Source organism: Phallusia mammillata, chromosome 5 (genome assembly GCF_965637545.1).
Source record: "Phallusia mammillata chromosome 5, kaPhaMamm4.hap1.1, whole genome shotgun sequence".
Taxonomy (NCBI): domain Eukaryota; kingdom Metazoa; phylum Chordata; class Ascidiacea; order Phlebobranchia; family Ascidiidae; genus Phallusia; species Phallusia mammillata.
In genome coordinates this window covers 2,065,668-2,091,523 of record NC_137256.1, presented here as the reverse complement: position 1 = coordinate 2,091,523, position 25,856 = coordinate 2,065,668, and the positions used below count along the sequence as shown (strand labels likewise).

The window sequence follows — 25,856 nt, the reverse complement described above, 5'->3', positions numbered from 1 at the left end:
CAATTTTTTTCCGTTTTCTAGAGTCTAAATTCCCCCTTTTTTCCCGGGTAAAATTCCACCAGCGTAGTGTAGAAACCTGGTTAGAAATCCCGCAATACAAAAACCCATCTGTTGTTGAATGCACGACAATAAATCAACACGTTCGAACATGGACGATCAGGAGACACCAAAGTTCACGGTCAGTCAGATCATGCTGCTGCAGAAACTTAAACAGAGCGGGCTGACCAAAGACCAAATCATACGAGGTCTGGAAGAGATTGAAAAACTGGACGATGCTGGTCTTGGAAGCCCTGGAACAAGGTAGCAGAAATTTTTACACAATAAGAGTTTTCTTACTGGCCTTGTAAACCGAAATTTAAAACGGCGCATCTTTTGTTTGTTTTGACTTTAAAAAAAAAATAAAGTGTTTTGATAGATCGGTAGTAGGCAAAAGCGGCTTAAACCAGTTAAAAACTGGATTATTCGGGTTAAAATCCATAAAGAACTTCAAGTTTGCTTCAAAAAATAAGGACGATTCGATATGACTACTGATAAACGCATACAAAGCAAATGGGCGCCTAATTAGAAATCTTTGTTGTTGTTTTTGTTATGTTTCATTCAATTGCTTTTTCAATTTAAATTGTTTCGACAATGGCGTAGTCTCTTTTAGAAAGTAGAAAAATCCTTTATTTCGGTTTAAGGCCACAGGGTAACGCATTCTCACCACAACAGATTCACCGCGTACGTAGATATGCTGCAGGCAGTTTTGTCAAATTCAACAACATTTGCTTCAAGCAACTAACACCGTCTATTTGTTCAAGTTAATAATACTCAATAACAGCTTTAGCTTTAGCGTGTAAATCGCATTATCTCATGAATACGCCGAATGGGCTCAGTTCAACTCATGCTTTTGCTTCTGGCATAACTACCAAAACCGATTCCGATTTTTCAACCCTATTAGTTTGAATATAACCCATCATCACGTGAAACTTATAATATTCCCGGAGAAACCCACTTCAAAAAAATGTGGGATATATGCAAATATTTTGCTTTATCTTTTCTCTAATACTTTTTGAACATATTTCTTAATTTCTCCCAAACGACCACTGTCAGAGTTTTTTTAAACACGTTTACCGGGTCAAATAATCACATGTCATAAAACCTTTATGACGTACAATTGATTTATTCGTTTGTCTTGCAGCGTCGTCTCCAACCTGAGCGGAATCGTAAACGGGACCTCCCCATCCAGCAGCAACGGGAATGCCCCTACGACGAACGGGGGTGCACAAATGGGGTCGACGGTAAACCACGTCAAAGAATCTGCCGAGTATCAGAGGAGAAGCATCAGCCCCCAGTCTCCACCACATCATGTAAGAATATCTGATACAGAATACAGTGTATAAAGTATTAGTTGGCAATTTCGTTATGTCTTCGCGCGCCGACATTGTTGTTTAAGACTGCTGGAATAGCTAAAAAAATGTTGTACATTATGCCTGGTTAATGTCGCCATGTTTTTAACTGTACAGAAACTAATACTGAAAGCTGCAGACAGTGCACACTGTTTCGACCTATAACCAGTGCAGCTGGTGATAAGGCATAGGTCGCATTGGCTAGTGTAGCCATATAACAACACGCCAGTTTGTTGCGATGCTTTTAGATTGCTAAAAAAGTTTGCAATAACATATACAGTATTCACTATACACGAATTCCCTGGCAGTTTTGTAATTTGTTCAAGGTACACTGCAACTAGGTCTGGTGTTTTTAAAACGAATGATAATGCCCGTTTTTGTGTTAAGTATTTCTTGAACAATGATTAAATTAATTTTACAGTTTGGCAACCGACTTTTAAAACTGTTCCTTTTTGTGACGGTATAACCGATCCTGAAACCAGCAACAATGCCCAGTTATGCGTCACAAGGCGTCTATTGTTCTAAATAGAATACCTATATTTTGATGACCTTACTATTCACATATGAATCACTTAGCGATAAGAAAAATCAGTAATTAGCTGCTGCTTTGTGATTGGATGAAATATTGGTTGCCTGGTTGCTGTTTCAACTTCCTGGAATTGCTCATAGCTTGGTTCGGATTAAACCTATGCACAAAATACATAAATAGCATAAAGCATAACTTTGTAGATTATATTTTAAATTCACCATTCCCGTAATAAGGCAGTAAAGCGTACAAATTCCCTTATTGTAAAGTAAATTCGCAAAATAAATTAATTTAAAAAGCAACATTTACATTAAAGCTTATGTTTATCCCTCCACGTTCTTATCCCATCAACTTATTAATGCGAGGTATATTATTTATTTGGGGCCAAAATGTCAATTTCCCCTCATTTATAATTTCGCGTAGCTATCGAAGCCCGCGCGCCGTCTGTTGAGCGCTCAAGTTACCAACTCATGAATTTGTGATGATTCGTTCCTTTCTTTGCAGGTGAAATTAAACACCAGCCTTCCACATCACATCGGCCAGGCTAACCCTCTCATGTTCGGGACTCACCTACAGGTCAGACAAAACTTGATATTGTTGTGGTGCAAATTAATTTCGCAATGAAGTCGTTGGCCTAAAACTACACTTTTAGCGTATATTGTGCTGCTTTGTTTATCGTGCACTGTACTACACACATTCAGTGTTATTTACCCTGATGAAGACGACCTGTATAAGACGTCGAAACGTCGGAATAAAAATACAATTGCCAGAAGAGCTCTATAAACTTGATGGGTGTAATTGTGTCGCGAGTTCTTTCACCGAGCAAAATAAACTCAGCATCTATTGTAAACAACTTTGCTTTTGGTGTCTATAAAAAACATATATTTGACAACGGAAATACCTTTTCTCGTTCAGAACCCGAACCAGCTTTCATTGCTGCCTCCCGTCGCTCAGTGGCCCAACACGTCACAAGCCGTTGCCGTGGCGACCGCCGCCAGCCTGCTGCAAAACGGTTTCGCTCACGGGACTGTCCCTCACTACCCTGCGCTTCTCAACAACAGAGGTAAGGAGTTTATTAAATCCTGCTATATTTGTGAAACGGCTGAAAAACTAGTTGAATTAGGAACATGATTGCCGATAAAATATAGTTCTGTTTAAATAAGAAACTGAACATGCATCTTACTTTGATGAAATTAAATTATTAAAAATTAAAAAATATACATAAACTTTAAAAAAAATATACACATACATAAACTGTGCAAGAATGAAGTCTTATTCAATTTTATTGTCTGTAAAATGAAATTCAGCTTACAACTTTCTGTCACGCATTATGTTAAAACGCGTTATGTGACTTGACTAGCGATGTTTCGCTGATACTGGGATTTTTTGTCGAAACGATGAGATGAGCAGTTTTATTCGACTTTATAGGCATAGGTAATTTCGTTTCTAGTGAGACTACTTTATTTTCTTATTTATTCTATACCGTATTTTTAAAACTTATGTGTCTTAAAACCTAAGAAAACTATCTACCAAAGCGTCTTTTCTTTGTGACGTGTGATTTACCTGATTGTGACGTCATAGGCATGTTGCGCGCCACCGCGACTTCTGGCGGGAACGGGAGCACAGTTGTGGAGATTGACGGGGAGAAGGTTGACATCAGTGAAGAGTTGGATGAACTGTTCAGGAGAGATCAAGCCTCGGTGAAGGAAGACATCAGGAAGTTCATCAGTGAACGTCACATCTCGCAATCGTCCATTGCTAAAGCGACTAGAAATGGTGAGAATTGATTATTGCTAATATTTCAAAATAAATCGATCAAACGATCAAAACCGAAAAGATTTTTTCGACTTTTGCTTGTAAAGTATTTTTGCGGTCAAAAATACTCGGTGTTTGTACTCTAGACTTAATAAACCTTATTTAAGAGAAACCAAATCAACATTGACTTGAAAAGTACAACAAGTAAATAAAGATTTTATGTTTAAGGGAGTATATTTACTATCAGTGCACACTGTTTCGACCCGTAAGGTCTCACCAGTGCAGCTGGTGACAAGACATTGACCGTATGTGCTTATATAGCCAATGCCTTGTCACTAGCTGCACTGGTGAGGCTTATAGTTGGAAAAGGCGTGCATTAATAGTAAGCAAGTTCCTTGTAACATAAAATATTTGAGAGCTATCTGTTATTCTTTTGAAATCGTATCAAGCACAGTTGACAACCTGTCTGCATCTTGTTTACCATGTATTGCCTCGATGCGTTTATAGTTGCCCTTATAATAATAACAATGTATTTTGCAATTATTTCATACGTTTCAATGGTGACTGTGTACATCAACAAAGAAAAGTGTCAGTTTTTTTAAACGGCTGTAATCTAATGCATTCACTATACACGAGGTCCCTGGCATTTTTTCGGTATAACAACAGTCAGTTGTTAAAAATATCTTGAAAATCATGTGCTTGCCGCGGGCGCAGAAAAATTGCTATTTACGCTATCATAATTTTATCAGTGTGTTATTTGCGACAATCTAAAAATTTCAGTTACATTTTTATAGTTTATAAGCCGACGTACTTGGTACTGCTAGTGCTAGTCCACAGGTAATCGTTTTTTCGCTGTTTTCGTTTTCAGCCAAGATCAATGATAGGAATCGGTAAATTACTTCTTATCGTCGGTTATTTGAGCTTGCGCAACATTGCAAAGCGCTAATTACCAAAACTCCCGACTAGTAATGATTTTTGCGTCGAACTTTGCGAGCACGACTTGATAATTATTAGCCTTAAATGTTCCAATGGATTTCGTTTCCAGTTCCTTAAATAGAAAAGGCTGGAATTGCTTTTTCCAAAATTGATTGAATTCTTCTTCCTGCAAATTGATCATTCATTTTGAACAATGTTGGACCAACTAACGACGTTAAACTCACAAAATGTCGATTTATCACATGCGTGTACTTTACTACTCTTGTAGTCCTAAAATGGAAGCTCAAACCCAAAAATATTATATCTAAACAACCTCATTTTCACGTTACTCGAAGTCGGCCACGCTAATATGGTTTGTTGTTGTTAGCAAACCCGGCTGCAAGTCGTTTGTTTCATTTCAATGCCCGAAAACCGCTTTGACAAGTCATTTATTCCACTTGGAATAACGTAAAATAAATACTTTTCGGTAGCTACTGACGTTATCGTTGCATGGCAACCGAGATTTGCCGCAAATAACTTAGTATTTAGTGCCACATCGCGTTGGCATGGCAACACAGGAGTTGCGCCACCATGTGATATTTTAATTGAGCACCGCGTTTAATATTTTATGTCTGAGTTTAATGATAAAAGCCGCTTGGCTCGTAACACACGCCACCATATTCACTTACTACTTAATAATGGCGGCATGGAATCTCGCGTTAAACGATTGTTACGTAATATGACCTTGTCGTGACCTGAAGTTAATGTCGACGTGCAAGTTTGATTAGTAGTTAAATTGGTTTAAATTAATACTAACATCGCTGTTTTCATTGTTATTGCCATTATGACGTAACAATTAGCAACTGAAGGTATTGTGGAATGCGATCATTGATATTTGCTCTTTAATATCTTACGAGCTTGGTAATCACATTCGATGGTTCTAACAGCGGGATGGTGGCAAATATGCAGTGATAAATTTGTTCTCCGAGTCGAAAATGACCTTAGCGGCTTCTGTAGCATTTGTTAGTCGCGTTATAATAGAGAACATTGACGTAACATTACCGCCAGTTTTTGATGACTTCTTCACCTACACATCGTCCATACATAAGCATGCAACAAGAGGCGCTTTAAAACAACACTTTTTTGTCCCAAGTGTTTCCACAAGTCGCGGCCAACATACACTTAGATACAAATGTGCCAAGGTATGGAACAAACTACCCATTAAGATTACAGATACCAAAACCGGATTCACAGTATTCAAGCGTAATTTAAGGTTTTTCCTCATTGCAACATATTCCTAAACCCACAGCCACAGGTATGCTCACTGGCACATTATGTAATGTAGCACCACGAGGTCCTGTGTTTACATTCCACGGGGTGTTTTGTCTTAATTGGTCCCAAAATTCCTGTGCTAATTACCCCGCCTTGCACGTAATCAATCGAATATTGCTGCGAGGAAATTGCTGTGACCTAGTCTGCTGTGACGCTTTGCCTCGTGAGACTTCTCTTATACTCACAACGCTTCACAATGACTTGAGATTTTCATGTGCAGAATTTATCACTATTTTTCAAACTTTATTGTGTCCTTTATTGCCTTCTTTTCTTGTTTATTCCTTGTTTAAAAGTATCATATTCAACCGTTTAAATAGATAGGGTCAGCTACTTGTAATGGCCACTAGTGGCTCCAGCTGATCCATTTTTGTTTGCGCCGTTGCAATTTGAATGTACATACGTAACCGATTACTTACTGCGCGTGAACGAAATAAATAAATGAATGAATAACAAGAGCTGTGTTCGCGGTAGCAAAACCCACAAAAGAATTGTTATTCTCTTTTCGCTTTTTACCTGGTTGGTTCATGACCTTGTAACGCTTCTTCATGACCTTTAAAAGCTTGCTACCTTCTTGAGCATTTGGTGACTGCTGCGGCTGGATTGTGGTAAATGCACTTGATTCCATGTTCGTGTGTTTTATTTTGGGCGGTAAACAACACGAATCATTGTGGATTGCGTTTTCCCACTGAAAATTAAAATTCCATGCCGTCTGCCGTGGTTAATCTTTAGTTTCTGGGAAATTCTCAAAAGAAAATGTTGTGTAAATTGAATCATAAAGCCGTTCACCATTTTTATTAAACCATATGTAATAAACAGTTTTTCTTGGACCTAAATTTTACTGATTGTTTTGTATTTTTCTAAGTCAGAAAACTAATCTCATATTTTTTTGAAAATTTTAATGAACGAAGTACCGTATTTCTGGATAGTAAATTTAAGGTTAATCTAACGGCTCCACTTGCCCTCTGATATTTTCTGGTTTAACTTCACCATAAAACACGCCACTGACATTACTTAACGCGGCTTAAGATTGAATCCAATAAGTTTTTTGCCGCAAAATGTGATGATGGTTTTAACTAAACCTCGGCATTTGTTGGTTGGATTATTTGAGATCCGCAATCAAGTCTCACTTAACAATCCCTCTTTGTTAAGTGCAGATGAACTCATAAAAAGTTTAAATTTGATCGCAAAACTAAGTTCGTTGAACAAAAACAAAACGTTTTATTGCAAGTCTTTGAGTTTTTTGACTAATTTATTTCTTTTTGTCAAACTATAACTGCACATAAATACCCATGTAGTGATTATATTTTCGTGGTAAATTTGCTTGTACTTATGAAAACAACCAATGAAAGATGATTTCTCTGCCGTGTTTTGGGGAGAATGAAAAGCAGACTAAAGTTTGATGTGCCAAATTTAGGTCGTAAGAAACTTTTGCTGCTTACAACTTCTGCGACAGCAGCTTTTCCCCTTGATGTTTTCAACCTGCATGTTTTCGTTACAGCGATCAGTCAGAGTTACATCTCACAGTGGCTTGCCCAACCCCAAGATATTAGCGGACAGAAGAAGAAGGCTATGTACACGTGGTACATCATAGAGAAGCGAAAACCTCCGGGAATGTCAAACGGTAAGATTCTAATATTTGTGTGTAATAACAGAAAGTCCAAGCAAATTTCGACATTTTGCTATTTGTCCAAGTATTACTGCATGAAAAGTTTAACACACTCCTTTCAGATTGTTTGTCTGCATATTACAGAGAGTCTAACCAAATAAATGTTTCCTTTTGGCAAAATATTGTTAACTTATTTTTATCACTGATAAAAAGGTAAATATGCCACAAATAAGTTTATTTCATTAAATTTAACAGAAAATTTAAACAAAATAGAACATTTTAGCCTTTGCAGAAACGTTAGTATCTTTCGGATTGTTGAAAAAGTTTAATATGTATAAATTGACTTGCCTAAATATTGCAGACAATGCAAACAAAATAGGACATTTTGTTTTTGCCTGAACATAGGTCTGTTTGCAACGTGTAAAAGGTAGCTAGGGGACATTTCTTTTGTTTGACAACACATTACTGCATACGAGAATGTTGAAAATTTCAATGTACCATTAGTTGTTTTTCCGAGATAAAAACGTACAATTTAAACAAAATAGTACATTTTGACCTTTGACCCGAACCTTGATATGTTTGCAACCTATAAATCAGGGGTTCCCAACCTTTTTGCGATCTCGTACCACTTGGACGCTCTGTACTGCCACGTACCACTTCTTGCAGAACAACTAATTTGATCGAATCATATTTTATTCAGAAGAATAATATTGGCCTACTAAAATAACACTAAAGCACCACAACGAAATTTAATGAGATTTTTGTTTACTGTCCACCAATTGGTCGATGCGCGGTGTAAACTTGCAACGCATCGAAAGTCATTTCCCGGCGCACCTAGTCGGTTTCAAATTTTTGACTTGATGATCATCGTGACGGAAAATATCTGCTCACATTCCTATGCACTACTACGAAGCATAAACTACGTCTTCATACGTAACCGTTATTGAACATTTTATCCTGATCTATTTTTAGCTTACAACACTAGCATTATTCAACGCTATTTGTAGCTTAAGCTATAAAATAGTAGATGATATCTATCAAGAGCAATCATTCGACATAATTAATGCCCACTGTCCCACAGCATTTACGGTTTTTCAAAGCAGTTGTGTTTCTTATTGACAATTGACATAACCTGTATTTTGAAGATCGTAATGATACGAAACAACAGGAATAGTTACGTATAACAATAAGAAGAAGCTTGGAGAATATTTTTTGTAAGCAAAATCAGATAAACAAAATATAAAGTTGTAAATCCAGGTTTTTGTGAAAAAAGCGGAAGCTACTCGCGTACCACCTGAAAAGCCCTGACGTACCACTAGTGGTACGCGTACCACAGGTTGGGAACACCTGCTATAAATGGTTCAACATATCGTGTTGTAATTTCTTCGCCTAAGTTTGCGAATTGCCAAAGCGAATATCAGTTAAAACGCTTCCAATTGACTTGTTGATTTAAAACATTAGATTTGCTGATTGGGGTTTATTAAGTGGTATTTTGATGAAACCCGCAAATTTACAGCAGGTAAAATACGGAAATAGGAGTTTCCGTGGGAGGGTGTTTGTGTTAAAGTATTTCAATCCATAATGGAATCATCAGTTGCATCAAGTTCATTTCCTATTGTCTCATTTCGTTAAACATGCAATTGAACTTTTCAACTACAGAAAATTGAATTATTGTGATGGGTTTTATATATTAAAAGTGCAACACGATATAAATGTAATGAAAATATCTCATTTACTACTTAGCTTGTATTGTTTATTTATGAGCTTCCTGTTTAAAGAAAACTGTTTTAGTGCGGAAAATCGAAAATTAAAAAACATTGAGATTTTGAATTAAACATCTTCAAATGCAAATAAACAAAACCGGTTTCGAAGAATTGTAATTATTGAATAACAACGTTATCTAACTTTACCAATTCTACTTTAACTCTGATGCTTTAGTTACGTATATGGGCACTGCTGTGACGTTACAACCTAAAGAACAATGAGTACCCGCCATAATCTCTATAGTAGTAAAATCAACAACCTTGTCTGTTTAGCCTTCGCCCCGGTGACTTAATATTCACGCGACGATATCTTCCGGATGTGTTTACTCTACTTGCATTAATAAGTGATAGGCGATGCATAAATCATCGGGTCAGCTTGTATTCGTTGCTCTGCCACTTGCAGTCCGATTAAGGGGCCGAATTTGACCCCTGTGGCACCCCCACGAATGTTTACACATTACACCTCTGAATCGCTTGTAATTAAACCCAGTAAATTCTGTAATTTGACGGAGCTGATAGCCGACGATTCAGGCTGTGTTAAGTTTAGTGTTCCTGTCAGTCGCGCTGTCGATCGCCGCGTGATTCTTAACCGCGTTTTGTCGTTTGTTTGTCATTCCATACCCCGGCTCCCATCGACGCACTATGCATTTTTAATCCACCTTCACCTTATGTTCGTTAGTTCCGGATTTTTCCGGTTTCATTTGCAGTGTTTAATGTCCAATCGACAAGTATGTTGTATTTTGATGTTAACAGTTAGTTAACTTATTCAAATAGAAATATTTTGTCTCCAGGAATGGTTGACTTATTTAAATAAAAACAAATTTCTACCGAGTCTACACGAATGGGTGTCTACAACACTTGTAACACACAGAGTTTGAACCAAACAGTGTTTTTTCCAGTGCATTGGTTCTCAACCAGGGCCCAGGCCCCCCCAGGGGGGCCACAAGCTGTGTTCCGGGGGGGGGGGGGGGAGGGACACGGGTGTAGATTCACCAGAAACACCCACTAAAATCCATTTCGTTTTTAACTTTATTCCCTAATTTAATCGACTATTTCACATACTATTTGTCTATATTGAGGTTTTTACGATTACGGATTCTTGTTTGTTCTAAAAAAAATTGTACCGAATTCCAACACGAGATTGTCACTTACATTTTTTAAGAGGGCCACAGGTCTTACAGGGTTACTTGAAGGGGGTCACGAGGTCCAAAAGTTCCTTTTAGGGGGCCACGGTCCACGAAAGGATAAGAACCACTGGACTAGTGTTCAAAGTTGGAAGTTTTTTGAAGCCATCAATGGTTGACTTATTCATATTAAAATATTCTGGCTCAACGAATTGTTAATTTATATAAATTGAATTTTTTTCACGATTCGTTGACTTATTCAAATAGAAAAAATGTCTTTACGATAGGTTGGCTTATCTAAGTTTGAACCAGACACTGTTTTTTTTTCAATTTGTCGGTGTCTGAAGTTGGATGCATAGAGTGACTTGTATCTGACTGATCAAGTCTGTTTCTAAATCAAGTCTGAACATTTCAAGTCAAAAGTTCATTTTGTGATGAAACATTTCGGGTCTACTATTACTGTCACTTTTTGTGGTGACAAAATTTGTAGCGTCTTCCCAATGTGCCACATTCGCATGACAACAGGCGCCGTCTGGACTCGTGTAAATATAAATAGAAATCGCATTGGTTTTGATTTAAACCACACTGTGACGTCATACTCTCATGATTCCGAATTAGAATAAGTAACAATGCCAGAGCGGCCGTTTGTTTCACTATGAGAAATATGTATGATAGATTTTCTATCTTTTTTCATTTTGAATACAAAATGTATTTTGTAAAGGTAACTGCCCTTTAAGTTAAAGTGTTGTTTGAAAGTTAAATGGTAAACGTTTTGGGTGAAATGAAAATTATAATTTTCAGGAAAATCGGTTTAGTTTAAAATGTCAATAATTCGTATTTTAAAACAACTAGTGATTGCAAAAAGTTAGAGTGTATATACTAATAGTTTATAATATGAAAAAATTCAGATAGATGAAATAATATTTACGACAAGAAACATATTGGTTTGAAACACCACATACGGATTTGCTCATAAGCTTAGCGATCAAAATAACGACCAAACAGACGTAAAAAGCGACATGCTTTGTTGTTCAAACGTTTCGGCAAATGCTCATGCCATCATAAGTGAACAAAACGGCGTATTGAATTTTTGACCTGATCTTATTTTGGGTTAAGCCACAATTGGCCACATCGGGTTTTCCCAACTGACTTAGTAATGAGATAAACCACAAAACAGGTAACTACACCTTATGTGTGTGACTCATTCAAAGTCTGATGCACTGAATCAGCTTGTTTGTCAACCCGCCATGTTTAAATCGATCCACGAGACGAATTTAACATGAATTTTTCGATAAATAGAACTCAAATATCTGTGTATTTAGATAACCACTTCACCAAAACATGCGATTAATGTTGATTGGCTAATGCTGGTTGAAAACAATTGGGGCGTTTGTTCAGTTTTATCTTTCTTGTGAAAAAGACCTGTTTAAGTACTGTATTTTCATAATAATATGATCATTAAGTTTTCTTCAAAATTTGACGTTTTAAAATTGGTTTTGTGGTTTGAATCCCACAGTTTCCGAATTAAACAACTAAATTACCTTCAAACGTTGCAACATTTACGAAAGCATTTTGTACTGACATTGACCCGGAAGCCTTCTTCATTCAGGATAACTCATCTAATAAACCTGACGTACTGCAATACAAATCGCAAATTAAAAGTTCACTTAAACGGTTAATTTTCCTCCCAAACAGTTTCAATCATTTCTGCTCAAACAAATGCCTTTCTGTTTTTTACAATGAAAGAACAATTTTGCGATTTTATTGCACCCGGATCAAAAATGAATCTCTGCTTTCAAAGAGAGAAACCAAAAGATATATCCCTCATTTTGTTTCACTGTTTCTTATTTCTTAGCAGTGGTACTTGAATGTTTGAGACCTGTTTGGAGAGGGTGCGAAAATGCTGAACCATTAGTGTTTTGATTATTAGTTACTTTGCGCTAGCTGCCACAGGGGTTACAAGAATTGGTTGGTGAACAAAGGGGTGTCGATAAGAACAAAAAAAGTTTAAGAATCGATTTGAGTGTTCGGTATTGAGGCGCTTCCACACGTCTCCTTTACTTTTATCGGGTTCACGCCAAGTTCAAGGTTGATTGACGTCCAAGGCCAATCACTGCGGTTTCGTGCATGGGACTTCGTCTCGAAAAGCTAACTCGCTGTCGGCAATGCATTGAGATTCGCGGTTTTGGCTTTGGGTTGTTGCCGTAAATACTGCGTTTAGAGTAAAATGTGGTCTTTTGACAAGCTCTAATGCTGCGGTTAAACTTTAACGCGAGTTACTAAAAGTGCGAGCCAAGATATCAAACCGGAGTTCTCGCTAACATACAATTTACGGCCTAAGCTTCTGTGTTATTTATACACAGTTTAAATTTGTAACCAAATTCACAATCAATATGTCTTCTTGTTCGACTTTTTGTGGAAATGGCGATTAATAAGAAGCAAAAGTGTATATGAGTTAAATATGAGGTTTTAGCAATCATTATGCCCATTTCAAATTAGTCAATAACAGTTGACATTTTTTGCACCAAATTCCAAAGGTAATGTGATAAAAAATAATTACTTACGGACGTATACGAACTACTACTGAATAAACCCTTGCAGGTGTTTCAACCAATTTATCAGCAATTTGACTGTTTGCATCTAAAACCTGTTACATGTGTTTTATCAGACAGTAGTGTTTATTGCCCAAGGGTGTAATGGTTACCTAGCCTTACAAGGTCTCATAACAAGACCGTTACCTCAAGCAACATAAGGTCACGACCACGAAGCGATGGAACAAAAACCACTTGTGTCGCAACCGCTAAGCAAGATGCGGTCGGCAAACCAATGCCTTTCGCCGTGTTAACCCTTTACCGGTATTTCAACCTTGATGTGTTGACAGCTTCTTGTCCAACAACTGTGGTTTGTACCTGGGAAATGACCTCTATTTGACCTTTATTTTAGTTCTAGCTTCACCAGAAATCGGCTTATGGCGCTGATAGTAATTGCACCTTGCCAGATGGCGACATGTTTCTTCTATTTTGGTTTTATGTATTTGTCGCAAACTGTTACGCTCGGGGTCACCTCTGGCGCCAAATAACATCAATGTCCTTTTGACTTCGTTAATTTTCTGATATTGTGATACAGACAGATGTTGTAGTGACTGGCCAACATCTACTTAAAAATAGAATTAACACGTTTACTGATTTTTTTCACCTGTATCCTTCATCTTTAATTTTAAAAGCCAGCTTATGCACTAAACAACAAACAAACTTGTTTTGTTTACGTTGCAAAATAAGAAAAGCCTTGCAGCACTGAACATGCCACAGACGTTTTGATAGAGTTTTTCAAACCAGAAAAAGTATGCCGTTGTTGAACTTTAAATTGACCAAACTTGAAGCGGTCCGAGAGTCCATGTAGTGAATAGATTTTGTTGTAGACATTTCAGCAAACTGTTAGCAGTGCGAAACGTCTGCAATGTAATGTTTTTGTTATATACAACTTTCTGGCAGTTTGTATCTCGTCACATGTCCGTTGTTTTCGATATGTATTTGTCGTTAGGCTGTGGCACATTACAGCATTTACAAATTGTGCGAAAATCCACATTTGAGCCGAAACCGGGATTTTTTGTAATTATGAAAACGACCGACTTGGCGACTTAATACAACATATTTCTCACAACGGTTGACAACCACCGATCGTTGTCGCAACGCTTAATTGCCACCTTCCGCTTGAGTACGTGTGTTTTCCATAAGATCCAGAAATAATGACTTGGGAAATTCCAGAATGCTTTCGAAGAGTTTGTCGCCCGCGCAAATCTCTCCAATTTGATTAATTATGGTCATGATTTGAATGCTAGCAATGCCTTATATGGCATCAACACAGCTTTTGTTTGCGTGACATAGCGGAATAATAACGAGCCTAATTAGAGGGAATTCGTCAACTTCAAATTGTTTTTCGTGCTATAATTCAATTGTTGTTGTGACATAAGTCGAAGTTTAGCACACAAACTTTTTTGGATTATGTTCTACTTAACCAGACGTCTTCAAATTGTCGATTTTGTTCGCTAGTTTTAATGTATTGTCGTTCAACCCCGAATCTGCGGGCTGAAATGAGTCAAATCACCAGATAACTGACAATCATATTTTTACGTCCATATTGTTTTCATTACGTTCATGACATTTCATTGATTCCGCAAATAATTAGGCTAAGGCAAAATACTTCAATACCTACAAGCAGGTTTTGTTTTAAGGTTTGGTTTGGGTGACCGCTAAGTAGTTTTAAGAGACCGCAAGCGTTTCATTTAAATACCAAAAAATAGCCATATTTGCTTAAATAGCCATTTTGGGAAACCGCTGGAGAAATTTGGGGGACCGTTTCGGTCCCCAAAAACACCTTAAAAAAAACACTGCCTAGAAGGGTTGAAAAAGCTGAACTCAATCATTTTTGTATAGAGCATTTTGTTTTTGCTCTAACACTTAAATTTATTCCGGGCAGTTTTATATTTTTGGAACTAAAAAAGTGACGGACGTTGAAAACAATTCAAAGACTTGCCGAATTTGTAAATATTGGCCGATGCAAAGTTCAAAAAACAATTAATACCAAGTAACTTAATGCCACAAAATGCAAATTTAACGTCACGCGGTGATTTTTGTGCCAGCCACAATATTTACATTCATAAGTGAAGTTTTCAAGTAAAAAATTGCACGAAAATTTTTCCCGTATCAACCAAACCACAAAAAACAGGAAATTTCCATACTGTTATCTGTAGGAAACTTTTTCTGAAAAACAACTTGTAGTTTTACCAGAATGTGCAGAGAAAAGGTTTTGCCGTACTTTTTATGCTTGCTTCATAACACACGGGTGTTAAATTCATAAAAATCCGGTTTGTTAGGTTTGTTTTTATTTGTCGACTTGACCGTTAGTTGATCATTCTATGTGGTTGCATCACAGCTCTAGACATTGACGTAACACTTGCGGATACATTGTTAAGTGATCGGGATTTCACAAGTGTTGTGTAGGATTAGGTCGTCTGTCTCATCGACCGAAACCTGCAATTAACTTGATTACAGTCTGTGAGACATTGGGCAAATCAAACCACTCTTAGTTCTGCCCCATGGTGCTTATTAACTTAACCGACGTCGAAAACTTGAAAAATCACTGAACTGAGACTTTGAACGATTAAATACAAAAAGATGATATGAGTTGAGTTTAGTTCGCTTGGTGAAAGACAACACAGCGACACAATAGCACTAAAACAATCACCAAGCCGGAAATAGCTGCGCAACGTTAAGACGTTATTGGACGCAAAACAGTGGAGAGCACAATTGGTGGATGATTGCAAAACGCGCTGCTACATACGTTAAGTGACCGGGGCTCACAAGGAAGTGAGGTTGGCGCATTGTGGGCGAACCCGACTGGGGGTGGGACGTTGGTGGAACCAGTCGAGGGGGCCCTATAAACTAACCACCCGTGTTAGGGAAAGAGGGTGGGGTTCAACAGGAAAAGAAACCACCGAAAGAAACCCTACCGGATAGTTTCTGGCGCCGGAAGAAAGAGCACACACACAAAGTACATATTCATGCTATTAGTACACTTTGGACTAATATTAAGTTATCCAGGCAATTAATTTGATTATCGACTATTCTATTGAATAACTTATGTTTGATTATTTTTCGGGCACTGTTTGCAAAATTGTTTTTCGGAGCACTGGAACAAAATGCGCAATGTTTCGTGTTTGAAAACGCTGACTTTGATTTTTTGCTCCCCATTGTCAATTATTTCTTTGTGTTTTATCATTTTGTTTTCTGTGCACTAAATAACTGTTGGGTTTAATACCCACAAAATGTTGACCAATCGCAGAACCGATGATGGTCACATGACCAAATTGTCAGCATGATTTAATAGGAAATGTTAAAAGTCAAAGAGCACATAAACATGAAAATTTTATTTATGTTTCCAGGTATGGGGGTTTCCAACCCGGTGGTTTACCGAAGTAGCGAATCGGACCAAGATATGATGAGTACACTTCTCATGAAAGCTAAACGCGGCGCTCGGTAAGTGATAATATTGCTGGAGAAAAAGTTTCTGTAATTTTTGTCAATATCGTCCCGAAATTTCGACCCTAATTATAACAAAGCCTCAGAAATAAAATCAACCATTCGAGGTTTTTAAACATAAAACATCACGAAGACACAATTTTGCAGTGTTTAACAAAAGAATATGAAACGAGCAAGGGATTTGGTTTGGACAAATACACACGGGCTTATTGAGTACAAGTCTTGCTTAATTCTGGCAAACGGTTGTAACCGGTCCAATATTTTAAGCCCGATCCCGATCTGCTTTGAAAGAGAACAACGTATCAAGCTCGAAAATAGTTCACCGAATTGGCCACTGCAGCAAATAGATACATATTAAATACACAGAATGTACGGTTGTAAGCAACAAATCAATACATTTCCTCTGTTCATTCGTGTGAATATAGTAAAAATATGAAGCAAATGTGACAAAGTCGGAACTAAATACTCGAATCTGTCCTCACTATTTGAAAACACGAGCCCGAATTCGGCTCGAAACTCCAGGCCCAACTTACAGCTCAGTATTAGACGAAACTAAAGCAGTTTGTTTTTGGTAATTGTACATAGCGGTTACTAGTTGTTAGTTTAACCGCTAAACACACGCTTGGTAACGGCTTGCTCTGAGTCAAAACCTAGAAGTTGTCGTTTGGCGAAATCAGGCAGCGGAAATTAGGAGTTTTAAGCAAGACAGACTAATGCTTGGCACTCGAAACCACTTGGCGTAATTTCCATAAAGCACCGGCCCTTCAAGTAAGGTTTCCCCGCGAAATTTGCATCAGTTACGTAATCACCACTTTGTGACGTCACTAACGGTCATTCTGACGTAGCAATTAGTGAATCACTCGTTCTGTGGTGGAGGACAAAATTGTGGTGCTTCTTGAGATAAGCTGTCTAACAGACCGGGGTTAATTGGGGAGCTCATCTCGCCATTTTTGTGTAACTTGGCTAAATTACAATTATTTTCCACCTGTTCCGTACGTGTTGGTATTTTTTACAAGTTTAAATGAATCGTCGAGAAGTTTTATGCGAAAATGTTTTTTCAATTTGTTCTTAGTTTTATTTTAGTTATTTCTGACGTTAAACTAAGCAACATATTAACATATACAGCCTCCATATCGTATATTATAAATGCACAGGCACAGTACCAACAGTGATTATTGGTATTTTAGGTGTAAAAAATTCAATCCAAAACTACCTTATTTATTCGTACTGTTGCGTTTGTAGTTTTTTTTGTGATGGAATATTTCTTAACCGGCGTTTTTATGATTCGAGTTGTTAACTCTCCGCAGGTTTACATGGCCGAAAGAATGCCTTTCGATTCTGGAGAATTATTACAACGCAAATTCATACCCTGACGAGTCGAAAAGGGAGGAAATCGCTCATGCGTGCAATTCCATCATACAAAGTCAAAAACCAGGTAAGAATTAGAAAGTTTAAAAAAAATATTTTATAATGTGGAATAAAGCCTTGAACATGAACTATTGGATATCTTAATTGATTCAATTCTTTAAAATCAATTAATTGCGGAACTGTCAGATTTGGTATTGTATAATGCTGATTATAGAAAAATGGTAAATTAAAAATGTTTGAATTTTTAATCGTCGAATCCAAAAAAAATCCAGTTTTCGCTTTATTTAATTTAATCCCTTAATTTTGCTTACAACGATCAAACTTCGGATAACAATCCTTGTGTTCCCTTACTGCATGTGACGTCACAGTGGATTTTGTTACATATTTGTGACGTCACAGAGCAAATAATTAGCTATTGGCCATGTATAATTTTGTTCCAAATAGAAAATGATTGTCGTTATTTCCAGGTCATGTGTACAAATATGGAAAATTGCCTGATTTAATCAGATTTACGACAAACTTGTTGGAAAACCACTTCTACACCCACACATGTTGTGGTCATTTGTTAAAATGAAAATTATATTTTAATGCGGCAAATTTAACGAGACATCGTCTGAAAACGAGAAATTGCGGTTAGATATAGATAAGCTCATCCATTGAAAACAGTGATTATCGGATGAGTGTGCAAAATACACACGACACTTAACACCCAGGTAGACGCAAATAAATTGGGTTTTATACATGAATTTGTTCGTTACTATGACGACATTCAGCTGTAAATCGAGCGGTTGGAGTTGCGACGTCCAGCATAACATTGAAAGTCATGTGACTGCCAGACACCACACACTTGAAGTTGAAGTACCCTGCGGAGATTGGACTGTTGGTTAATACCATTTAATCCTAAGCAGTAGCGCATTTGTGTTTGAAACGTGATCGAATCTGGACAGCATGTATTCACATCGAGTTTTGTTGTGTGTAATCGCTTTTGTTGGCAATTTTGCGGAAAGTTGAAACCTCTGAAATCGTGTCATTAACTTCGAATTTAATCTCGTAGACAAATTGAGATCATATAATTTGTGTCTGATTATTTTTGGAGTGAAAAAGTCCACGCCCATCCAGTGGTATTTCTCCTGTACAGGTTTCTTGGGATTCGAACCCGCAACCGCTGTGTCAAGTTTCGGTATCAGGAAAACTTACTCAAATATAGAAATAACTTCGGTACTTTTGCGCGTATGTCTTGTGCAGGACTTTTGGCATCATTGATAACGTTGTATTTTGAAAACCATATTTGTTAAAAAATAAACTAGTTTATGTTAGACGAACTTTTTTGGCAATCCCGTTTGTAGAAACTAAAAAAAACGCTTTCACGAAACGAGTATTATTTGTAAAAAGACCATTTTGAAATTTAATTTGAACCTCAGCAAAAACTGGCGCGCTTGTATGCCCTCGTGTGGCAGCTTTTGACCCTCACCTTCCGTCTGCAAAGGTAACACGCGGTGTGACCTTGAAATCACCTTGAGCCATTTTGGCGCCAAAACCGCGCTGTGATGCTGATAGCCAGCTAACCAGAGATGCTGTCCTTTGGAAACTCCTACCACTACGCCGAGGCCGCGATATATGAGTGATTTGCATGTACGCTGGGGTTTTCGTAACCTGAAATGCGGCTGGTAGAGACGTTTGTTCGCGGGCACCGCCTTTTTGCATGCTGTGGCCGCACCACTATGACATTTACACTCCAGTTAAATGCACGTTTTCACGTTGCGACATCAGTAATTTCCCCAGCTTAAAAGTTAGCCAACTTGGAACGTGTTTTGCAAGCAGAAATCCAAGTAACATGAAACTTGACCTATTGCAGCCGTTGCTTGTGAGGTTGCGAGAACAATTGATCACTTATAGTACTTCTGTGATGCACGAATAACTGATTGATACAATGCCGTGTAGGAATTTTAAATGTCTTTTTAATACTTAGTGTCTACCAAACTTGTTTTCAGTTCATTTTCTGCGGAATTGATCGTTTTGTTGTTTAGCAAAATTTCTCGGTTTGACTTCGTGAAGGCATGGCGCTTATTTCATAACGATTCGTGTTGACTTAAAGGTTTCGCGGGCAATCTTGACGCTGTTTTGAATCGGCGACCGTAAATCGCTCAGCTCTGCAACAAATCAGCTTCACTGGCGTTTTCTGGATTTTCTGTTTTCGAGTTAATACTTAAAATTTTCACTCCCGAGTTCGGGCAGGAATCATAACCGGCATTAGAAATTCGTGTTCTATAGATGGGAGAAAATTTATGTGTCGGTGTCGTTAAACCTGTTGACTTCGCGCGTTTTTTTCGTTCCCAAAATTTTTCGCGCAACCGCTTCTGATAACTTGCAAGACCTGTCACGTGACCTTACCATTGTGACACCTAGCTCCTTGGTGGGAAAAACTTAGGACAACTTTTGTGGAAAACATACTTTCAAAAACTATTTAAAGAGTTTTTGTTTGAAATGAAAGTTATCAGTAGGAAATGATTGTTTCATTTAGAGGCTTTGGATTCGGTAATATTCTAGAACATCAAAATACCAGATGTAAAATAAGATTAATCTACTTTTAAATCTACAAAATACTTTTTGGTACAAGTCATAAACATATTAGGGACAAATGTTTGGTTTACATCTAACAAACTAAATTAGCAATATACCCACATTTTATTATCTGCATAAAAGTTTCCTGTCAATTCATAAAATTTCTCGTTGTTTGACTTGAAAGTCAAATCAATTTGGTTTTGACGTGATATTCTTGCAAAACGTTTTGACAAGCATCAATGCGGCATTCATATTTTCATGTCGTGATATCTGCTCATCTCAGTATGAGATCTGATATCACGATAACTTTATCATCACGAAGATCTTGAACTCAATCGACATTTTAAGGTTGACTAATGGAACGCGATTTAGAAAAAATCCTAGTAACAAACCGGAATAAACCAGGTGACCCGCCCGTAACAAATGGTACAGCTTTTAGTCCTGAAATGCCATTACACGTTTTGTGATAAGGTATTTAGAAAAAAAGCGCGTAACAGCAAAAATTCTAGCAAACAAATGCTTGCCTGTCAATATACCGTTTTTGGCATTAATCTTACTGCATGTTTAACAACACCAAGCTCATTACAGATCTGGTGTTTGTTTAGGTTTCTGACATGTCGATTCTCGCCATACGGAAATTTGTTTCTATATTTAAAGTTGTTTTCAATCTAATCTTTACAATATAACAGACAGATTTTATTCCGTAAAACTCCTGCGGAAATGTTTTTAAATTGTTTATTTTCCCTGATTTGTTACAGTGAATGCAATCTTCTATATTTTATTGCAAATATATTTTCTAACTGTAAACGACATACAGTATGTGGTTTTTATTGCAACCTAAACATTCATTTACTCTTTTATGAACTTGTCTTTGTTCATATAGATCAGGAATTGATAACCTTTGTATATTGTGGCCAATATATCCAGCCTTCCAAGCCTTTAATGTGGCTAACTGTCAACGTATACCACGTTTAAAAACCTAAACCTTGAAATAACACGACAAAAACGCCTCAACTCTGATACAGATATTGTTAACTGTAATCATTCATATTTCAAATGCAAAGATATCCAAACTGCGGGCCAAAGTTTCGGCTAACACTGTTATCATTCTAGTGTATTCTATTACACACTGTTATACAACTAGTTTACCTATCGTTTTCTCATACTGATGTGTTTTTTTGTAGGTGGCGTGTTATCAGACTTGGACAAGGTCACCACAGTGAAAGTTTACAACTGGTTCGCGAACAGACGAAAGGACGACAAGCGTAGGAGACACATTGGTAAGTTAGCAAAGAAATTAACAACAATAGTTACGTGCACAAAAGTATTGCTCCAATGATGATGATGGCAAATGGTTTGTTTGAATTATAGGATGCTTATATGTCGTTGTAAGATACCCCAGTGGCAGTTTTTTGTTAGTAAAGCTGGTTTTCGTGCCGTGTGTCTGTTTAAATACATTGGGTAATAATCTGTAGAGATTACTAAAACACATCGTAATTTAAAACGGCGTTATAAGATATCTAAAGGGAAATTTTTCATGTATTTTGTGAGGAAGACGAAAAATGACAATTAAACCAATTTCATGTATTTCGACATTCTTGTTTCGAAAATTCCGCTCACTTCTGTCAACGATTTCCAAAACCGTCTAAAAAGTGGCCAGAAAAATCCGTAACTTGAGGCCAAAAAAAGTTACGAAAATTCTTTGAAAACGACGAAAAATTTCTGAAAATAATCTCAAGTACAATTTAAATTTATGTAAACAAACAAACAAACAATAATTCCTTCCTTATTTCTTCCTGATCGACTTAAACCTTTCCCCCGCCTCGAGTCATTCACTGTAAATTGTGACGTAAACTAAGGAAAACTGTGACGTCACAATGCCTTAAAAGCCGTCGAAATTTCCACATGCGGTTTCCCTTGGGCGGTAAAAGTTATATGTCGGATGAGTCAACGCTTAATCGTCGGTGTATCGGATGACCGCTGCGGCTTTGCACGGAATTAGTTCAGTGCAATTAAGTTAATATAAACCCGAAATGCGCGAGTTATTGGTTTTGATGGGTGGATTTTGCAACAAGCAACAAGTAATTATGTTTTCTGTGTTGCCACTCCCAGTGGTCCTTAATATTTGCAGGTACCTTACTCATAAACTCTTTATAAAATGCGACCTTGTGGTCACTTTGTTTGTTTCTTTTTATTATACAAGTGTTTGAACTAACCTGCGTCCACGACTGACCTTAACTACTTCGCCCTACACTATCTGGTTTAACCCCTAACATGAGTCGATAGCTATAAGAATTGAATGGAAATACACAATTAAACAGCATTTATGTGGACTCGGGGGCCACCAGAGGGATACGAGTTTGGGTGTTAAGTATCATTGTAGGCAAGTGATACAAGTACAGTTTAAGAATCCTCAATCGGTATCAGCGCGAAAAGCGTCAAGATCCACTGCTTTACATTGCTATTAATTATTCCTAGAGCACATTGAAGCGATGGACCAACATCAATCTCACAGTCCACGCAGAAGTTCAACTGTTTCTCCCACTCCGTCGTGCAACTCTAACGACAGTCACTCGGGTGGAGACAACACTCCTGGGGCACACGAAAGGGTAAGTGGCGTTTCTCGGGGATTGCTCAATGAGCCCAGTCTCTGACAGAGTTAAAAGCATGTCTTACCAGAAATATCTTAATGTTGTAAAGTTAGGACTTTCCAACGTTCAAGAATTTGGCGAATTGTCTCATGCATTGGAGTCGGGCTGTACGCAGTGGTGAGATTCAATTCTTTTGTCAGGCGGTGCTATCACAAAAGTCATATTTGTCAGCCGGTTCTGTTACAACCGTACATTGACAGTAACCGGTAATGCTAACCGGTTCGCTGCTCTCCTAAAATGTCGTGAGACGATTCTACAGAACCGGTGCGAACCGGCTGAATCCCACCACTGGTTATACGGGTTGCATCAAAAGTTCTCAAATTAATTAAATCGTTTTGAAATAGAACCCGGTTTCAAGTTGTCGTATTTTTGCTCTTTAGTGCCCTCCAGCGCTTGTGATACCCAAGAAGGAAGATCCGATGACTTTGGCGCTCGAGATGGCTGCTGTCAACCATTCTATTCTGGCTCTGGTGAACCAGCACAACACCAGCAACCACCAGCACCACCATCCTGCACAGCAACCGTCCCATCACACCAGTAACTCCACGAACCAGCACGACGAGTCACGTGACGACATCGACGATGACGAAATGGACAATGACGTCACGTTCGATCGTTCCCATGACGACCAGCCGTCGCCCGGCCACGAGGCGGCGCACCACCACCGTCACCATCGTTACGGTCAGATGCAGGCGGAGAGGATGACTGCTGAGTGTGGCAGTTACGCTGGATGAGCCGAGCGAACACTGCCTTTGTTATTTATTGCGTCACAGTCGCTTGACGCGCCGATGTCATTGTGACGTCACTTTTTAGGACAAACAGGTGAAAACGGTTTAGAGCAGTGGTTCTTAACCTTTTTGTAGTCACGGACCCCTTTTATGAATTTTGTAAGTCTGCGGACCCCCAACGCAATTTACCATTAGTCTTTTTATGTTTCACGTTTCTTGCATTATACCACCCTGTCATGCTTTTGAAGCATTTAAATCCGCCTTCACAGTCCTTTAAAATCAATGACGTCTCTGTAACGTATAGTGGCCAACCCATCGAATTGATAATATTTCTGGTATATATAACTTCACAAATCGTCCTGTAAAGTCTATTGTCCATGTGTGATATCACAATAGGGCAGACAATCGCAAAAAGTAATTGTTCTTGGCATAATTAAGGTGTAATAAACAGCGCGCACTCGCATGCAGGATTGTAAAAACGGTTGAGAAACTTAAAAATATTCTTCTGTTGGTTAATGATACTTAACATATTTCCCTCCGTGGACCCCCTGAAACCATCTCATGCACCCCTTGGGGGTCCGCGAACCCCAGGTTAAGAAACACTGGTTCAGAACATCAACAGTATAAGCTGATTTAGAAGCCGAACAAACATTTGTTTGCAACATTTTCTGGCAAACTCCTTTTAGTTTTTTGTGGCGTTTATTGCTCCACAAATTCTATTCTATCAGTATTACGTAGTAAACTTTTTTTATGATGAAAATTATGTTTTTTAGGGTTGGTTTAAACTTTAAAGCAAGACTTCGATTATTACATTATCAGCTCATTGTGAATTGTCCGTATAATTATCCGTGTAATACGGTGCTCTCATCCGATTTCTGTACCCTGTGCCAGTAAAAGCGTTGTTTCACTCCAGTGTTTCACAAAACTTTTTTACGCTCGAAACAATTATGGCAATTCCTAAACTCTGTAACTTAGTGCCATCACTCTGACAGTGTCACACACACAAATTTCCCGAATTTAATGGTGTTTGTTATATTTTATTATTATGTGGGGTTTTACTCACGATGGAAGGTACAAGCTGTTAAAAATATTACAACTAAGTCACTAGAAATAAATTTTGGTCCGACATTTTGAATTTAATTTTGTCATATTTTATTTTCCCATTTAAAAGTTTTAGCATAACAATTTACGAAAAGCACTTTCAGTTTAAAGTTCCGAATTTTATATTGCACGAGATTTCAATTGAATGCAATGTCTAAATATGAACACTGAGATTAAGAAAAACATATCAGTGTGGTTTTGTTTTTGGAAACACCTTTGGTGGTAAGGTTTTTACTTTTACCCGAGGTAAACATATTTTCTGAAAACAAAGGTAATTAAAACAGTAAAAACTGTCACTAACTTTTCAATAAAATTATTCAAGAATTTTGTCAAACTCCGTCCAACATGTGTGTACTTTTACGTCACCGGTGCTAGTGTGTTAATTTCTATGGGAACTGCCTTCGCCTATTAATATCTCCTGTGTACTGTTGTCATATATATACTTTCCTTCTTTGCACGTTCCTGTGTTTTTGTCAAGAGATTTTTAGCGCTCGTTTTTCTGCTTCGTCGCGCATCGCAAGAAAATGTTTATTTACAAAAGTAATAATTTGGTAAAATGTGGGTTTAAATGAAACATTGTTCACCGACAAGTTTAATTAAGAACGCACTGGTTGTAAAGAAAAAAATAGGCTTTTAACCCCTTTTTTTAGCATGTCTAAATGATTATAAACGAGTTATACCAAGTATTTTTTTTTAAAAACCGCCATTGCCGTTACGTGCAACAAATGTGTTTCGCAAGTCACACATTTCTCCCTAAATTCCGCTCGTTCCGTAATTTTCTTTTTTCCGTCCATTCCCAGCCAGCACACACCACCAGTGTACATAGAGCGGCCTAACTTTACCGCGGAATCCGCTTATTTTTCGTCGGAATCCGCTTATTTTTCGTCGGAATCCGCTTCTTATCTTGCATGCCACCGTGCCCTTACCGTGTTCTGCCGTCGATTGTCGTCAATGGTTCAGTATTGTGTTGAATAATAAAGTGCGACCTTGTAAATTAAA

At 37.8% G+C, this 25,856-nt stretch overlaps 1 protein-coding gene across 1 annotated transcript; it reads left to right on the top strand.

Moving 5' to 3' along the window:
* On the top strand, positions 1–25,856 carry LOC145229224 (homeobox-containing protein 1-like). Its single transcript, XM_080094521.1, has 11 exons — positions 1–300; positions 1,181–1,349; positions 2,419–2,490; positions 2,830–2,977; positions 3,496–3,690; positions 7,415–7,537; positions 16,351–16,444; positions 17,755–17,882; positions 21,562–21,657; positions 22,856–22,986; positions 23,409–25,856. Exons 1-11 carry the CDS (start codon positions 119–121, stop codon positions 23,760–23,762), a joined length of 1,692 nt encoding a protein of 563 aa, XP_079950647.1. The 5' UTR covers positions 1–118; the 3' UTR covers positions 23,763–25,856.